At 41.2% G+C, this 17554-nt stretch overlaps 3 protein-coding genes and 1 pseudogene across 3 annotated transcripts; 1 reads left to right on the forward strand and 3 right to left on the reverse strand.

Annotated features, from left to right (window-relative positions):
• Positions 1 to 730: 730 nt before the first annotated feature.
• On the reverse strand, positions 731 to 4715 carry LOC17892353 (digalactosyldiacylglycerol synthase 1, chloroplastic). Its single transcript, XM_006296945.2, has 7 exons — positions 3935 to 4715; positions 3626 to 3658; positions 3295 to 3382; positions 2395 to 2876; positions 2026 to 2292; positions 1584 to 1933; positions 731 to 1493 (listed from the first exon to the last, which is right to left on the reverse strand). The coding sequence occupies exons 1-7, from the start codon at positions 4628 to 4630 to the stop codon at positions 983 to 985; spliced, it is 2427 nt and encodes an 808-aa protein (XP_006297007.1). The 5' UTR covers positions 4631 to 4715; the 3' UTR covers positions 731 to 982.
• A 945-nt stretch (positions 4716 to 5660) lies between these two features.
• LOC17891334 (putative FBD-associated F-box protein At5g56440) lies at positions 5661 to 7042 on the reverse strand. The gene is made up of 2 exons (XM_023785496.1): positions 6056 to 7042; positions 5661 to 5960 (listed from the first exon to the last, which is right to left on the reverse strand). Exons 1-2 carry the CDS (start codon positions 7040 to 7042, stop codon positions 5661 to 5663), a joined length of 1287 nt encoding a protein of 428 aa, XP_023641264.1.
• Positions 7043 to 8186: 1144 nt separating this feature from the next.
• LOC111831419 lies at positions 8187 to 13873 on the forward strand (annotated as a pseudogene).
• An 846-nt stretch (positions 13874 to 14719) lies between these two features.
• On the reverse strand, positions 14720 to 17049 carry LOC17893344 (aluminum-activated malate transporter 8). Its single transcript, XM_006299553.2, has 5 exons — positions 16773 to 17049; positions 16280 to 16693; positions 16080 to 16189; positions 15837 to 15980; positions 14720 to 15244 (listed from the first exon to the last, which is right to left on the reverse strand). Exons 1-5 carry the CDS (start codon positions 17047 to 17049, stop codon positions 14720 to 14722), a joined length of 1470 nt encoding a protein of 489 aa, XP_006299615.2.
• Between the last annotated feature and the right edge of the window lie 505 nt (positions 17050 to 17554).

The raw sequence follows: 17554 nt of genomic DNA on the forward strand, positions 1-17554 counted from the left end.
AATACATCAGCTCTAGTTAATTTCACTTTCAGCTTTTTCGATTACGAAAGACCGACCCTTAAAAACCTAAAACATCGATTATTTCTGTTATTAACTAAAGTCTCTTATACGAGTTTGCTTGTTTCAAACAGTGATTTACTATAAAACTTGTGAAATTCTTTTCATGATCTCAAATCCACAATCTAGAATATTTGGAGAAAAAAAGAAACTCATGGATACAAAAGAAGATCAGATGTTTTGAGCTATCATCACATGGGTAAGTCAATTTTTTTTCACTATCAATTATTATTCTATTTGTGATCAGAATTGAAATAGTCCATTCTAACTTTTAGTAATTTAATGACCATATGATAATGTGTATACATGTGTGGGATTAATAATTGATAAGAAAGATTGGAAGAAAGTTCAAATTATCCACGTATTCTCTCCCATACAGAAAAGAGGACGTAAGTGACCTAACACTAACACTAGTTGCCAAAGCAGAAACCACCACTTTTCCCATCATTTTCCTTGTCGTGTTACGTTGATTAATTAAATTTTATGTAATTTTGGGGAGAAAGTATTATTATTCGCGGTCACTAATTTCTCTTATCGGTGTTTTCTTTCGTATTAATAGTAATCTTTACATGATTACATCTTTGGAGTAAGAAATGGGTAAATAGCTTGGATCTTGTGAAACAAAAGAACAAGTGTGATCAGAATATTCCAAAACAAAACCAAAATCACGGAATATATCACAAAACGATCTTCATATTTCCCATTTTTGCTATTATAGCAACTATATAGTTATTTTCTATATAGCATCAAATACGTTTAGTATTTATAAAATATTCTACAAAAAAGACATATCTAGTTATCTACCCTTTCTATTAACAAACAACCTTCAACAACTATAAAAAAAAGTAGTAATAATAATAAGGGAAACAATAGACGTAGTGGCTTAATAAGTCAACAGCAATGACTGGCCTTGTTGGGGAAAAATCTACCAGCCGAAGATTGGTTTGTGAACGTGAGGTGGAACAAGATTCAGATCCTTGCAATGTTCTTTACCGTAGTCTTTTGTTCTTGGTGTTGCTCCAGTGCATAGTCTCAAGAAATCGTTCCCTGTTAGAACATAGTGTGTGAATGCCAATCCTCCGTCGACCATCTCGTTAAAGCTTGGAACCGATTTTGATTTTCGCATCTTATGCCCTCCATCTCCGTCATTTAAGATCTTGTCGAGATCTGAATACTCCATGAACCTCTGTGTCGCTGCTTCCCAAGATAGATTGTACATCTGCTCGGGAGTGAGAGGTAATGGCTCTTTCGTCATTGCTTCTTTCACTTTGGACACAAAGTCTTCCGATGTTTTGTAAGTTAAGCAGTTCGGGAATGATCTGAAGAACTCGTTTGAAGGATGATCTGCACACACCACAAACTTCCCCATGGCTAGTGCTTCTGCGGTTGCTGTGCATAGAACATCACTGATGCTAGGGTTTATGAACACTTTGTACCTTCATTAAGACGAGAGGGGGGAAAAACAATCAAAGAGAGAAACATTAACAATTTTTCAAAAGCAAAACCCACACTTTTTCAGAACTTACTTGTGAAGGGAATCGTCGGCATGGTCCCTTCCTTTGAGGAAATTGAGATTCAAGTCATGTTTCTTTGCTGCAAGCTGGACCTCCACTGAATCTTCACCGTTCCCATAGACATCTAGATTGAAGCTCCCGAGTTCGCTCTTGTGCTTAGCCATCAGATCTATTAGTTCTCTGTATCCTTTAGCCCACACCATTTTCCCTAAGAAATATGCACCCTTTGAGAAGGCTTGTTCCCCACGGGATCTCTCTTCAGCAATTTTCTCTCCAATCATTAGGAACTTGGGATTCACACCATGGACATTGCATACAACAGACTTTGGTAAATCTTGTGTTGCCCCAGAGAGGCGAAGAACCTTTCATGGGTGGAAAAAATATGTATTAGCTCGTGTACAAGAGGATATAAGTAAAAGTACAAAGATTCAAAAAGAGATAGTAGATGATTCACCTTGTCGCAATACGCTCGTGTGACCCAATTGTTTACATGATTCACAAAAAATGCTTGAAGAGCTCCATTCTTCTCCCTCTTGATGTACTCTAAGTAGTTTGTGTGGACAATTCCAACAACATGGTTGAATTTATCAGTCCAGCGCTTGCCATGATAATACCAGTTGAGATGTTCAGGTTCTTCAAGTATAGCAATGTCAGCATCTTTTGATGGTATAAACTGCGAAGTGTCACCGGCAGGAAATATGCTGCGCCTTTCTTTTGAAAACTATAAAAAAAAACCAGAAAGCTCAGTTATTCCCAAGAAATAATTGAAAAGCATATTGGCAGTCATAAAAAGAAAGCAGAGAACTCAAAATGATCAACATACCTTTCCTGGGTAAAAGGAGATTTTAAAATCAGCCTTGAAACCAATCCTTTCTTCCAACCATTTACGTATATAACTCTCTTGTTCTTCAGGTGAACTGAAGGTGAGATTGTTTGGATAAACTAGTTCTTGATCAGATTCACAGAGCCAAGGAACCACGAGTGTAACACTCTGTTTTGCAGATTTTGCCAAATATGCCGCTCTAAATAAGGGATTTACAGCTGTTCCGGTCATCCACGGGAGACTTGCTGTTGTGACAATTGCCACATGCCTTTTGTTTTCTGATGTCTCAGGCTTCAAAAAATCAGTCCAAAAGCCACCATCATAATGGTGTCCGGTGCTCTGCAGAACACTGGCTATCCTCGTATCCAAATCAACTCCATGGTTATCATTTTCAATTAAATCGGATGCTTGTGCAGATGGCAGACGCCAAAGGTGTTGGCTCTTGCATTTGCAAAGGCTTTCTACTATTCGGTCGCACGTATCTATAAGACATATTAATGGAACATAATCAGTGACTTAGTTTACAACGTAAGAACTGAAACTGTGTGATAGTGCACAAGAAAAGGTGTATTAAACCATTAACCTACTACACATCTCAAAAATGTCATGTATATGGCATCATTTGAGTGATATGTTTCCACACAACACCTAGACTTGTAAATATTAGATATCCAGAAAGAGTGCGATTATGTAAAGTATCAAAATTCACCAGCTAAGCTTCTGATGAAGCAAACAACCCACTAAACAAAGACACTCTAATATCAGAGAGAAGATTCATAAAAAAATTCTGATAAATCAATCACCTATGGTAGAGAAACACCAACCATTCACAACTGAATACATACAATGATACAACAGATAAAGAGATTAAGCAGCATGAAGAGAAAAATGCAATCTTACCCTTCCTTACACCAATCTGATCAAGAAAAGGTTCAGATTGTCTAACCAAACATGCCAAAAGCTCAGGTACATCCAATGGAGGGACATCCTGCACAAAACGTTAAGAGGAGGCCAAAGTTAAACTCCCAATTTAAACACTATACCAAGGTCTACCTAAGTTACATATGGGATAACAAGAAGAACCCAGAGGGTTAACATGCTATTGGAAAGAAGATTAAGAAAACAACATAAGTGAAGAATCTAAAAGAGTATGGGTGCAAATCCTGATTGTGCACAAAACCCAGTTAAAACCTAAATGGAACTGATAGAGCTCCAACTTCCAAATACCAACCTTAGCCTCATCAGTCTCCTTGTATATCGATTTCTGCATATAGACGAAAAGAGAAAGGGCCAGTCAGAAAAGTTGACAAATACCATAAGAATCTGAATAGAAAATTTTCCAAAACAAAACTATCATGTTTTCAAGCATTTGATGATGAGTCGCTATTAAAAGTGTGAGTAAACTACAAGAGAAGCGACTTCTGCAAGTAAGATAAAAGCTTCTGAATCTTTAAACCCTCAGCTTAATAGCTGATTGCAGAATTTGAGTATTAACTAAACAGAAATTGAAATAAGTTCCCTAAAAGCTGGAGAAACTTACAAAGCTGGTTTTGAGCTTCTCTACAAATTCGCTGTTTTTGAATCCACTCAATATTTCTGATGAGCTTCGTTTCTCAAACTCTTTAAATCTAGTCTTTAAAGACCTAATCGGTTCCCAATCACCGAAATTAGCTTCTCCCTCTCTCTCAGCCTCCGCGAAAAACTCGGTAAACCTAACCCTATCCCTATTACGCCGTCTCCTCATTCTACCCATCTCTAAAACTCCCTGACGCTCATCCAATTCCATCTCAGACACAATCGCGTTCTTAATCGCCGAGAGATCGATCCCAAGCTTCGCCCTAGCTGGTCCCCACCTCTCCATAACCTTACGGCTGATCTCCGGAGCCGAATAAACCCTACGGAACTCCGAAATCTTGGGCTGGAGCTTCTTCATGATACCAATTTCACTTGAGAAAGACGACGCCGAGGGAGACCCAACGGGAAACGCAGACCTCGCCGAATTATTGAGGAAATTCTCGATCTCTCTGTCGAAGGTCGATGCTAGATTCTTAACAGAGTTAGCTCTGTCTCGCATCAGCTGCAAATCCGCATCAGCTGAGTCCCATACCTCTCTCCACCCTTTCGACAGAAACGATAACGCGTTCGTCGAGGACAAGGTCATCGAGAGAGACGAAGACGCCGATGTACCGGTCGTCATTGACGTAGACGACGGAGGAATTAGAGTTTCCTTAACCATGAATCAGGGTTTATCGTTTCGTCACAACGATTTCGTGTCGTGAGAGTGCTAAGGTTTCTCTATCTGTTTGCGAGAATTTGTTGAAGGAGAAGGAAGAAGAATAAGAAGAAGAAGAAGAGGAATTGACGGCTGAGATTAATTCGAATTGTTTATTTATTTTGTTTTCTCTATGTATTATTCTGGAAGATGAACACGTGGAAAATAAACAAGTCGGACGATAGGAGCTTGTGTAGCTTGAGTCCTTGACCCGTGACTGACGTGGCAAAAGTCCCACTGGTTGGTGACATGGCGTGTTGTGAATGGTTGACGAGATTTATCCGATTGTGTCGGATTTAAGAATATGCTGGAATCGAAGAATCTGGTCCTACGGGGCATGGGCATTGACAATGACATCATCAGAAAGAAAAAAAACACTGAAACGTTGATATCGGGAGGTTTATTAACTAACGGCTCAAAATAGTGGCAGTAACGACGAGTCCATTAACGGCCCAAAATAGTGGCCGACTTAAGACGAACGAAACAAGCAACGGACGCCACGTGATAGCTTGTGACTGATTGTTAAAACAAAAACAATTTAGCAAAGTTTTGATACAAACGTAAAGTAGCAATCTTGATTCTAACGTAAAAACAATTCACGGTCACAAGCTATAACGTAAAAACAATTCACCATCTTGATTCTTGACCATATATAGTAATATAGATCATGCAGAATATCACGGTCGACATGAACTCTCTTGCTCAAGAGTTTTCTAACGCTTGGATCAATCTCCTTGAAGCTTTTATGATGACAAAAAAAAAAAAAAGCTTTGTTTTAAAGAAGAAGAAACGAAGAAACAAACAAAAAGCAACTAACAAGCTCAACTTAATTATGAGATATTAACAAATAGGCTTGAACCCATAAAATACAGATGGTTCTCACAAAATCTTTAGTAAAACTACAAACTTTGGGATAGATAGAAACATAAAAATTATAATTGATAAAGCAAGAAGTGAAAAAAACCAAAATCCATTAAAATGTATCTTAGTGCTGCTACAAGCGCACAAACTCAAGTCGACATTTGCTAGCACAGCAGCTCAGCCTAGACACCAAATCTATCAGCGTACGGTATTTCTCTCTCAAATTGGTGATATGTCGGGATATAGTCATCTTCTTTAGGTGGTTTGCCTTCTCTAAGATGTAGATCGCCACTTCTTTCTCTGTTTCTGTTCCTTCATACCCAATCCACTCAACAGTTTCGAGACTCGTCACCAAACATTCAGGAACACAACATGGTTCCTCCCACTTAACTCGGATCTTTCTCGACGAGCCGCAACAGTTTCTCTGAGAGGTCTACAGAGTTTTATCAAGAATTATGAGACTTAATTAAGGGCGAGGGAAAGATGAAGGTCCAACTCTAATTCAGGCACATAGCAAATATAACTTACCTGATTGTTTAACCTCAGAACTCGCAGTTTAGGGGAATGTTTTAGTAGAAGACATAACCAATCTGAAGAGCATATAGTACAGAGCTCTAAGTACTCGAGCTGACAGAGATTCTCAACAGATTTCTCCGTTAGTAGTTGTTTGGCTGAGGTAACGCATAAGGAAAGGTGTTTGGCTGAGGCTAGACATCTCAAAAGCTTCTTAGAGTCATCCTGTCTAATCTTGATTTCTGCCTTCACCAGCTTCGGCATTTCCACTAATAGACGGAACCAACTAAGCTCATCAGAAACTTTTAAAGCCTTTAGAGAAGGAGCATTGATTACACACTCGCGATCATCTGTCTGTACATGACCACCTGGTCTGTGCATGATGTATAAGCTCTGCAATGATGGGACCGCAATGTTGAAGGTTGTCACACAGTCCTCGAGCCATCGACGTACGACCAGTGTTTCAAGGACAGGGCAAGCGGATAAAAGCGTATGAACGAGTTCATCATCCCGGCGGGAGCAGAACCTGACACATAAAAGGGACAGAGTCTTGAGGGACTGGAGAAATATTGTCGAAGGAATTTCCCAAATCATCACTTCTTGAAGGCTTAAAACCACAAGGCCTCTGCATGTAAACAAGCTACTAGGACAAGGCATTGGTGTTGAAGGGTAAGTGGAATGAATAAGCTCAAGAACGCGCACATGTCTAGCCACTGCAATCTCAACCCATCTTTCATGTTCCTCACGTTTACAAAAATACCCAAGTCTGAGATGCATTGTTTCTAGAACTGGAGCCTCGCTCAGCAACAGAAAATTATTGATAAAATCAGAACTTGGATCCGACGAATGCCATGGAGTAGTAACATAGTCAAGCCTTGGAACCAGTTTCCAGAGGGAAAGCCACCGTTTTGACAAAAGACTTGTGGCAACAGCATCTTTTGTCTTAACCAATGACAGTATCTTCACGAGCAAATCGTCACTAAGCTCACAAATACTGCTCATATCAAACCGAACTTCAAGCCTCTTCTGCTACTCTGTTGGGAAAACAGATCAAGTGAGTAGAAATCAGACAAAACCCTAGCGAATCTTAGTTTTTTATATAGACTGTTAGACTTTAACAGCAGTAGCAAAAGAAGAAGATAGAAGAAAAAAAAACCTAATTAATCGAAACATTGTACACGATCACAAAACTTTGTAAACTCGATGACAAAGACCTAAATGTAGCTTCTTTCTTGCTTGTGTCTCGTAAACAGATGAGTCCAGATTCTGTCGTCTGATTTGATTTGGCTTAATTTGGAGTTCAAGTCCTTAATTACCAAATTGTAACCGAATTTTAACAAAAATTTCCTCAACAAACAATGAAATAATAGGATTCCTTTTCAGCTTGACCCAAGATATAATAATAATAAATATTTTTCTAAACCAATGTTAAAGAGTGAATTTGATATGGAGAATAATTGCACGTATATGGCAATATGAGAAAATTAATATTTTATAAATCTAATTTATTCTCGTTATTCTATGTTATCATAATTCATAAGCGTATTTTTCTATTAACTTTTTTTTTCTTTAACTTCTTGTATAGACATTAATTAATTTATGACATGACGACGTTCTAACAAAAATTAAACCCCTAAATTTGCAACTTAAATGTTAATCTTCATTGGTTTTCAAAAAAAAAAAAAAATGTTAATCTTCATTTAAAAATTAGACTTTCAAATAAGATCATGTAATTACGCGTACATCATCATGTCTAGGTTTGAGTTTCAAATAGATAGCCAAGTTCATATATACTTGCATTACAATACTACAAATTCATACTTAATTTTCTTAGTCCATACTCCATACGTCATTCCATGTTACTTTACAATATTAAAAGTCTACTGTTTCCTCCCCCCACCCTTCCTCTTCTCCGTTCAAATCAAGGACCTCTTGCTGTTTCCCCTCCACCCCCATGCCTCCCCTCTCCTTGTCCTAAGCTTACCTCTCGGTTCAATGGGAAAATTTTGAGTTCTATCTCACCGTTTACTGCCTTGTGCAGTAATTAGAAACCTTTACCTCTGCTTGAGGTCCTTCTACTCTTGTCGTAATCCAACTTCACTGTCGTTTCTACCCTCTTTACAGGCATTCGCTTGCCAACTCGAAGATGTCTCGCCACCTCACTAGATCGGAAAAAGAGAAATGGCCAGTCTCCGCCTCAAGACCTCGTCGTTCCCCCATTCGCATCCCTGACTGCGACAACTCAGAACTCATCGCTGAGAACCGCCTCTCTCTTATAGGCCGTGTCACCAATTCCCTGGTCCAGCGGTCTCGAGCCATTGTTGATTTCATGCCCCAGTACTGGAATATGGTCTCTAATGTCAAAGGAAGAGAGCTTGGACCTGACCTCTTCAAATTCTTCTTTGACACGGAAGCTGACCTCCTCTCTGTAGTCCAGAAATCCCCCTACCATTTCAAGGACTGGATGCTTATCCTGCAACGGTGGGAGCCAGTTGTATCTGATAACTTCCCTTCTCAGATCTCGTTTTGGGTTAAAATTATTGGAATTCCAACCCACTTTAGAACATCCCAAGCTCTCGAAGCGATTGGCTCTGCTTTGGGCCCTGTCTCGGAATGTGATGTTCCCCAAGCTCGCTTCCGAGTGGACATCAATGGTCTTCTTCCTCTGGAAACCTCTCTGGAAGTTCAACTCCCCCGAGGCCAGCTAAAAACCGTGGAGCTTGAATACGAAAAGTTACGAAACCACTGCTTTCGTTGCATGTCCCTCTCCCACGCTGAGAAGCTCTGCCCCCTCTCCTCTCACTCATCAAACCAAGCCATGCTTCCCCTCGGAATAAACCAAAGAAAAGCTCTTCTTCGGCACGAATCCGAGAAACGGAGACACGATGATAAGAAAAGAAATCGTGCTGATGAGGATATTCCTCGCCCCTCCAAGAGACGACTCAGATCCTCTCCTAACTCTAGACTTGAAGGAACTCGCTTGACGACAGATCGCCCTTCTCACTCTATCTCTGCCAAAGACAGACTCCAACTCTCTGCCCACGATAGGCTACACCACTTACCCTCTTCTTCTAGGCTTAGAAGACACTCTTCCCGATCACCCAGTGGAGATCCTCGTCCTTATCGCTCTCATTCCTCCGGTCACACCTCCAGGGCCTCTAGAGACGATAGATCCAGATCTATTCGCTCTCCCCTGTCAAACCGTGTTCACGGATCCCACACTCCTCCTGAAAGACCATCTAGGGAACGTATGGAGACTGTTAATTCCCATCCCGCTACCTCCCGGGACCGTCGTCCTGCCTTGGAAAGACTATCTCTAACCAATGTCTCAGCTCTTGAGCGCCTCTCTCTTGATCCGGTCTTAGCCCCTGCTAACTCCAACCGCAGTCTCGATTCTAGTCGACTGCAGGAAGTAGAGATACAGTACTTGGAACCCAACATTCAAGAACATCTCTCCCCTCTCTCCCTCACAGCCCCTGCTGCACGCTTCTCAACCCCATCCCACATCGCGGATGAAGAACGCTCCATCCCCCCTAATCGAACGCCTCAGCCTCTCACGACTGCCCCCCCTCCTAAACCAATTGGCAGAAGGAAAGTTTCTAAAGCCTCTGGCCCTTCCCGCATCCCTAAAAGTCCCCTGCGGGGTGCTAACTCAAGGAAACGTAAAGCGGTCAGGGGGAGAGCCTCTCCCAGAAAAGGGATCCCCGCTCCCGGTCCCTCTCTCCCAGCTGCCAAATCCTCCACTCTTCCCCCATCTTCGAGTCGAAGAAACCCGCCTAGGAGAGCTCTCAACCCAAAGAAGACGGATTTTACAAACCCGTCTCCTCCTCTTCCTTAGTCTCGCTGAGCTGGAACTGTCAAGGCCTTGGGAGCCCCTTGACAGTTCCTCGGCTCCGGGAAATCATCAAATCCATTTCCCCGGACATTCTGTTTCTCTCTGAAACAAAAAACTCTGATGACACTCTCTCCCATTTGCTGGACTGGCTTCCTTTCCCGCATAAGCTCACGATCCCCCCTCAAGGCTTAAGCGGAGGCCTTGCTCTATATTGGAAAGCTGATATTGAACTCTCTGTTCTAAGCTCATCAGTAAATTATCTGGACACCTCACTTGTTTACAAAGGGAAAACCTCTTATATCACCTTCATCTATGGTGAACCTCGTCAGGATAAAAGAAGAGATTTCTGGGATTCAATGATCGCCCTTGGATCCTTGCATGATTCCCCTTGGCTATTGACGGGAGATTTCAACGATATTCTCGACAATTCTGAAAAACGAGGTGGGCCTGCTTGCTCTGAGGGCTCCTTTATCCCCTTTCGAAGTTTTGTTTCCCTTAATGGGCTCTTGGACCTCCAACACACTGGAAGCCAATTTTCTTGGAGAGGATTTCGATATAACCACTTCATTAGATCAAGGTTAGATCGTTCCATGGCAAACTGTTCCTGGCATGAAGCATTCCCTTCTAGCAGTTGCCAATATCTTCGTTATGAGGGATCTGATCACCGCCCCATTCTCACATACTTCGACTTCACCAAGGTTAAAAAGAAAGGAGTGTTTCGTTTCGACAGAAGACTTCTTAATGACCCCGGGACACGAGCAGTTATAGAAAAGTCTTGGAAGTCTGCTCCTCAGGCATCCTTCCTCTCTCATCTTGACTTGGTCAGGCGAGATCTTATAGCCTGGACTAAGGAGAACCTGGAGAACAGTAGTAAAAGCATTAAACAGCTTCAGGAGCGGCTTGAGTCAGCTCTCTCTGACGACATCCCAAACCATACCCTTATCGCTTCTCTTAAGCTTGATTTAGGCAAACTTTACATCAAAGAGGAGCAGTTTTGGAGACAAAGAAGTCGGGTCCAATGGCTCCATAGTGGTGACAAGAACTCAAGTTTTTTCCACTCCATCACCAGAGGCAGACGGGCTCTTAACAAGCTCTCCGTAATTGAATCTCCATCAGGCGAGATCTTTTATGAGGAATCCCATATCGCCAAGGCCTTCTCGGACTACTACCAAGAGATCTTCACCTCCAATAGCTCAGCCGATCTCCAGGTAGTCTCAGATGCCCTATCTCCTCTTGTCTCGCAGGAAACGAATAATGCTCTCACCGCTATCCCGGACATAGCTGAAATCAAAGCCGCTGTCTTTGATATCCATTCCGACAAGGCCCCGGTCCCCGATGGTTTCTCGGCTGGCTTCTACCAATCCTATTGGGATATTGTAGGTACTTCTGTTTCCCGGGACATCCGGTTCTTTTTTGAAACTTCCTCTCTCCCGGATAGATCCAACGATACTCACGTCTGCCTTGTTCCAAAGATCACTGGCCCCAAAAAGGTTTCGGACTTCAGACCAATAGCTTTATGCAACGTCTTCTACAAAATCATCGCCAAGATCCTTTCGAAGCGGCTTCAACCCCACCTCCCTTCTCTAATCTCGGAACATCAGTCAGCTTTCGTCCCGGGCCGGGCTATATCCGACAATGTCCTCATCTCACATGAGATTCTTCACCACCTCAAGGTCTCGGGTGCAACCAAACGATGTCACATGGCAGTAAAAACCGATATGAGCAAGGCTTTCGATCGTATCGAATGGGATTTCCTTCAAGAGGTTCTCCGGAGATTTGGTTTCCACCCTCGCTGGATTTCCTGGATTATGACATGTGTTACTTCTGTTTCATATTCTTTCCTCATCAATGGATCACCCCAAGGGAAGGTGAAGCCATCTAGAGGTCTTCGTCAGGGTGATCCCCTCTCCCCGTTTCTGTTCATTCTTTGTTCTGAAGTGCTCTCTGGCCTCTGCTCAAAAGCCATAGCAAATGGAACTCTCCCCGGGATTAAAGTGTCCAACAATAGCCCCGCTGTTAACCATCTCCTCTTCGTCGATGATACCCTTTTCTTCTGCAAAGCTAACTCCAAAAACTGCGCTGCTCTGTCTCGTATTCTCTCTCGGTACGAACGGGCCTCAGGCCAATCGATAAATACTTCCAAATCAGCCATATCATTCTCCTCTAAGATGGCTCCTGCTGAGAAAAAGAAGATTAAAGATGCTTTAAACATATCCAAAGAGGGAGGAACAGGGAAATATTTGGGTCTCCCCGAACACTTTGGACGACGAAAGAAGGATATCTTTTCTTCTATAGTAGACAAAATTCAGCAAAGAGCCCATTCCTGGTCCTCTCGTCACCTCTCAAGTGCGGGTAAGCTGGTCCTTCTCAAAGCGGTCCTCTCAGCCCTCCCTTCCTACTCTATGTCTTGTTTCAAGCTCCCCCGTTCTCTCTGTAAACGGATCCAATCGGCCCTGACCCGCTTCTGGTGGGATGCTAACCCTGACCACAAAAAGATGGCTTGGGTCTCTTGGGATAAGTTAACCATCCCTAAAAACGCTGGGGGACTCGGTTTACGGGAAATAGAAACTTTTAACGATTCCCTGCTTGCAAAGCTCAGCTGGAAAATGATTCATGACCCCTCCTCCCTGATTTCAAAAGTTCTCTTAGGCAAGTACTGCCACCAAACCAGTTTTTTAACGTCTAAAGCTCCCAAAACAGCCTCTTTTGGTTGGTGTGGTATTCTTGCTGGCAGGGAAGTTCTCCGCAAAGGCCTGGGCTGGAGTGTTGGTACAGGAGAAGTGATTAAGGTCTGGTCTGATCCATGGCTTTCCACCCTCTCGCCTCTCTCTCCAATAGGCCCTCCGACCCTCTCTAATTCATCCTTGACAGTAAAGGACCTGATTTCCTCTGCCACAAATGATTGGAACCTTGACGCCATTCGTCACCACTTACCTCATTATGAGGCGCCTATATGCAATTTGATTCTCAGCTCTCACAAAAGAGTTGACTCTTTGGTATGGCTACCGGATAAATCCGGAACCTATTCAACAAAATCTGGATATGCGATATCTAAGTTGAACTCTTGTAACCCCTCCCTCCCTTCTCTTAATTGGCAGGCTAATATCTGGAGCTTAAATACTTCTCCTAAGATCAAGCTATTCTTATGGAAGATCCTAGTCAATGCCCTCCCGATCGGTTCAGCATTGGCTTCTAGAGGCCTTTTAGCTGCTAATTGTAAGAGATGTGGCGAACAAGAGTCGGCTATCCATCTCTTGCTTACTTGACCTTTTGCTTCTGAGGTCTGGGATCTCGCCCCCCTCATCCGCAAACCAGTTTTCTCTGTCGGCCTCAATCCAGCAGCTCTCCTAGTTGCCAGCAAAAACTCGATCGCTCTCCCCCCGGTTGGTATTTCGGTAACCCCTCTCTTCTCCTGGATTTGGTGGCACCTTTGGAAGGCTCGAAATCTCCTCCTCTTTGAAAACAAGCTTTGGTCTGCCTCAGAAATAATTGGAAAAGCCATAGGCGATGCAAAATGCTGGCAGTTTGCCCAGTCTCCGTCCCCTAAACCCCAAATTTCTGCAGCAGTACCCTCTCTCCCTCACCCCTTAGCCTCTCTCTGTTTCGTTGACGCTGCCTGGTCTTCAGGTTCAGGAAATTGTGGCATGGGCTGGACCTTCCAGACTGCTCTCAATGTCCCCCTCTGGCATGATACTGCCTCTAGGCCGTTTGTCCCTTCAGCCTTAGCTGCTGAAGCCTTGGCGGTCAAACACGCTTTGCTCTCCGCTCTTGATCATGAGCTCTTAAGCGTCCAAGTTTTTTCTGACTCTCAGACTCTTGTACGCCTCCTTGTTTCCAAGGCATCCACCGTTGAGCTAAGGGGAATTCTTCACGACATCAGTCTTCTCCGACTCCGGTTTATCTCGCTTACTTTCTCTTATTTATCTCGCTCTTGTAATGGTATTGCTGACTCTTTAACCAAGAGTGCTCTACTCTCTCTGAACTCCTCTGTTTTGTAATCGCTTTTATTATTGAAACCACTTTTCGACCAAAAAAAAAAAAAAAAAAAAAAAGTCTACAATAGTATATATAGTACAATGGGTCGACGAAGCTAGTAAAAACTTCATGCTTAAAGAATTTTCAGCCTTACAATGAATGCACTACATAATCAGATTTAGGGATCCAATCCCCTTTGACTATCAGTTATCAGAGTAAATATGTTTACTTTAGTGGTTTACTAATAAAATTGTTTTACTTTGATCACTCAAATTAACCAGTGCATACACAAGTTGAACTGCCTAGTCACATGATCATGAGTCATGACTTACTTGTTCCCTCCTTTTCTCCTGTTTAAAGTGGTCAGGTATATTCATCAGGATCTTTTAAAGACAGATTCGTATATGGTCATAAGTAAATTAAACTAATTAAGATAGTATTATTAATAGTACTATACCATTGCAAACAGAGCAAAGGTTCCTCGGATTGAGCTTTTGGATCCCAAAGGTGATTTTATTCTTTAGTCTTTGTGTCATACATGTGTGGTCAATTTGTAAGTTAAAACACTGCATGCAAGCGTGTGGTTAACTTAATATTGCAATGATATCATTCTTTTATATATCTAAGTTAACTTAAGCATGAACCTATCCTATCACAATTCACATGACATCTAATAATCAACTGTGTTTCATAATCAATGGTTGAGTCTACTTCAATTTTTATATATAGAGATTTGAAATCTGCAGGAATCATATTAGTATTTGGCAATGAGAAGAATGCCGATTGATGTCTCTTATATATATACTAAATTTTGTTATTACAAGTTCTCTTCAAAGAGGTTTTGAAAGTTTGGCAATGAACAAAAATAATTACACGATATTTTTCTCTACTCCCAAACTGTTCTTCCCGGTGGTCGCTGGTGGCTGCTCATCATGGACATTGATAAGAACATGAGGAGAGCTATCAGTGTCTTCTTCCCCGTTGTCACCATCTAGAACCGGCTTAACGGTTCCCCTGTGAAGTAACTGATGTTGTCCTATCTCCGCTGATAATATTTTTGGATCCAAAGTCTCTTTGAAGTGTGCAAGACCGGAGAGTTCTTCCACAGCCTCAGAGATCTTCTCGACGCAGTTCACCACCTCGATCAGGATTGATGCCATGGTGACTCCGGGAATGATCTCCAAAAGATCTTTGTCTGTCTCCGGATAAGAAGATTTGAGTGCAATCCTTAGGTTTCCAACGGCAGTTTTGGAGTTGTCAATGTGTGCGTTCACACGAGCAGTGTCTTTGCTCATCGTTTTAATAGATTTGGCTATGGCTTTTAGGGCTTCACCAGCTTCTCTGCTCATAGTTGCGATTGGCTCTTGAATCTTATTTTGGAATTCTTCTGGTGCCTGTTTAAGTTTTTAACAATTTATCGGATCGAACAATTAATTAGTTGTCTTTTTTGTTGTTCCCTGGCTAGCCATTAATTATTCGTTAGTACTCTCTTTGTTATTTATAGTTTTAACATATATTAATGATAAAAGAAAAGTTATATACATACACCAAATTTCCATACTATATATAACACTTCTCCATGATTATGAATTAATTTAATAAATTTTAACATTCTCTATCTAGTTTTGAACTGCACGTACAATTCATCAACTAATATAAATTACACAAAAAGCAAAAAAAAAAAATCAAATCATCTAACAAAAACCAAATGCCTAGAGAATATATTTCCATGGAAGAGTATATTGTGTTGTTGCAAGAATTAATTGTATAGGGTCATTAATGCCATTTAAGGGGTTGACATTTATATGCAAATTTTTGTAGTTATATACTACAACCATATTATGCATGTGTGTGAAATCGTGCGGAGAGACCAGAAGAGAATAAAACCAGACGACATAACAAAAATATATACATACAGTACGTCCAAGCTAACAACGATTTGATTTGCCTCAAAAACGGCGATTTAGGTAGTTCACACGTACGAACCTTATAATTAGAAAGAACGTAGCCGTTGAGGATTTCGAAATGGAAGGCACATTGGCGAACGAGTCCTGCAATTTTCAAGTACTTTTTCCACGGATGCCTTAGCCTGAAACGACCATGCCCTGGTTCCCATCTCGCAAGATTCGCCTGCCACAACATAATCAGTAATTAATTAATTAGTATATATATATTTTTAAGAACGTTATATGTTCTTCTATATTATTATTTCCAAATATATATATATACCAAAGTATCTTCAATGCCTTTTGATGTTAAAATGCTCTTGTATTCTCGAACACACGAGTTTGTCTCATTCGAAATCTTCTCCGGTAGTGGAAAATATTCACCCTCGAAACCTTTTTAGGACAAAAAACAATGTTGGATATATATATATACCAAGAAGAAAGCAAAAATGAATGTTGGATATTATATTATTGTAAAGTCACCTTCTAAGGAATTAGCAAGTTTGTTAATGTTGTTAGCAACCATCTTGTGAAGATCTTCGCCAGCCCATACAGGACAAACGAAGATCGAGACAAGGATGCATACCGTTCCACCTATAAGAATCGTCGATAGCCTCTGATATGCCATAACTAATATCTCATCTGTACGGTAACCCGAAATGGCAACCATACTAAATGTGAGTACGAATATCAAGGCCCCGTAGTCATATCTCTGTTTAATCTTTGGGAAGAAGCGCGAAAATGTTGCAGCTGCGCCTAGTGAGAACACTAAGATTCCAAGAATTATGGGCTCTCCTTGGTGTCCAAAGAAACGAGCAAGGTGTACCGCACCAACCCCTAAGGCTCCTGCTGTTAATGTTGCAAAACCTCTGTTTAAACCTTTGGAAAGTGTTCCACCTATTCAAAAACCTTTTTAGTTAAGTCTTTTTTTTTTATCAGAACATTTAATACTATGTTTTGTAATTGATAGACTTACCAACAGTGAATTCGGAGACTACGACGACAGTTAGTATAGCCCACATACCCGAAACCCCGAAGCTGAGATAGAGTGGTCGCACATAGTACAGCAATGATACTAATGTGAGAGCAACCCCCACTTTCATGGAGTGGATGATACGTCTAGGATCATCTTTCCCAAACATTAGCACATTCTTTACGCGTTTCGTGACAACGTCTTTGAGCTTGCTAGGGAAATCCTTAAGCCTTTGAAAGAACCCTGCTTTCTTCTCTTGAACATTCATATCCATCTCCATTTTGAGAATTTCAAAGGAAAACGTTAAAGCTACTGAAATTGGCTTATATTTGTAAGACCTTTGGGATGCGTTATGTGGGATAGTGTTGGGGTATATTTATAGATGGAGAGAAGCTTAGTTGTTTGTGAAGAGACAGATTTTTCATAGCTGACTAAGCTTGCAGCTAAACCAATATTTTATGGATGTCTTGTTGAATATATTTTTTTCTTTAAAGTGATGGTGACTTTTTTTTAGCTAGACTTAGATCGCATTAATATATTGATGGATGGCTATTCATCTAACTAGGTAGAATATAAACGTACATGTTCTTATTACGTAGGACGAATATAAGACTGGAAAATAAATTTTATTTTTATATATTTACGATCTCGCAGTAGTAAACACACGGTTATAGTCAGGAAAATTTAAGAAAAAAATGATATAAAAAAATGAAAAGGAGAAGAAAAATAAAACATAAAGGACCAAGTTGATAGAACCCACTAGAGCTCAGCAGAGAAGCTCTCTA

Source organism: Capsella rubella, unplaced genomic scaffold, assembly GCF_000375325.1.
Source record: "Capsella rubella cultivar Monte Gargano unplaced genomic scaffold, Caprub1_0 scaffold_3, whole genome shotgun sequence".
Classification (NCBI taxonomy): domain Eukaryota; kingdom Viridiplantae; phylum Streptophyta; class Magnoliopsida; order Brassicales; family Brassicaceae; genus Capsella; species Capsella rubella.

Excerpts from the sequence above, each read along its gene's own strand:
- LOC17892353 (XM_006296945.2), bottom strand. The coding sequence starts at position 4,630 with ATGGTTAAGGAAACTCTAATTCCTCCGTCGTCTACGTCAATGACGACC. Across the intron at positions 3,383-3,625 it reads AGGAGACTGATGAGGCTAAG|GATGTCCCTCCATTGGATGT; the intron begins GTTGGTATTTGG and ends CGTTTTGTGCAG. Across the intron at positions 1,494-1,583 it reads GCCGACGATTCCCTTCACAA|GTACAAAGTGTTCATAAACC; the intron begins GTAAGTTCTGAA and ends GTCTTAATGAAG.
- LOC17891334 (XM_023785496.1), bottom strand. The coding sequence starts at position 7,042 with ATGAGCAGTATTTGTGAGCTTAGTGACGATTTGCTCGTGAAGATACTG. Across the intron at positions 5,961-6,055 it reads TTCTGAGGTTAAACAATCAG|ACCTCTCAGAGAAACTGTTG; the intron begins GTAAGTTATATT and ends AAAACTCTGTAG.
- LOC17893344 (XM_006299553.2), bottom strand. The coding sequence starts at position 17,049 with ATGGAGATGGATATGAATGTTCAAGAGAAGAAAGCAGGGTTCTTTCAA. Across the intron at positions 16,694-16,772 it reads AGTCTCCGAATTCACTGTTG|GTGGAACACTTTCCAAAGGT; the intron begins GTAAGTCTATCA and ends GTTTTTGAATAG. Across the intron at positions 15,981-16,079 it reads AAGGCATTGAAGATACTTTG|GCGAATCTTGCGAGATGGGA; the intron begins GTATATATATAT and ends ATGTTGTGGCAG.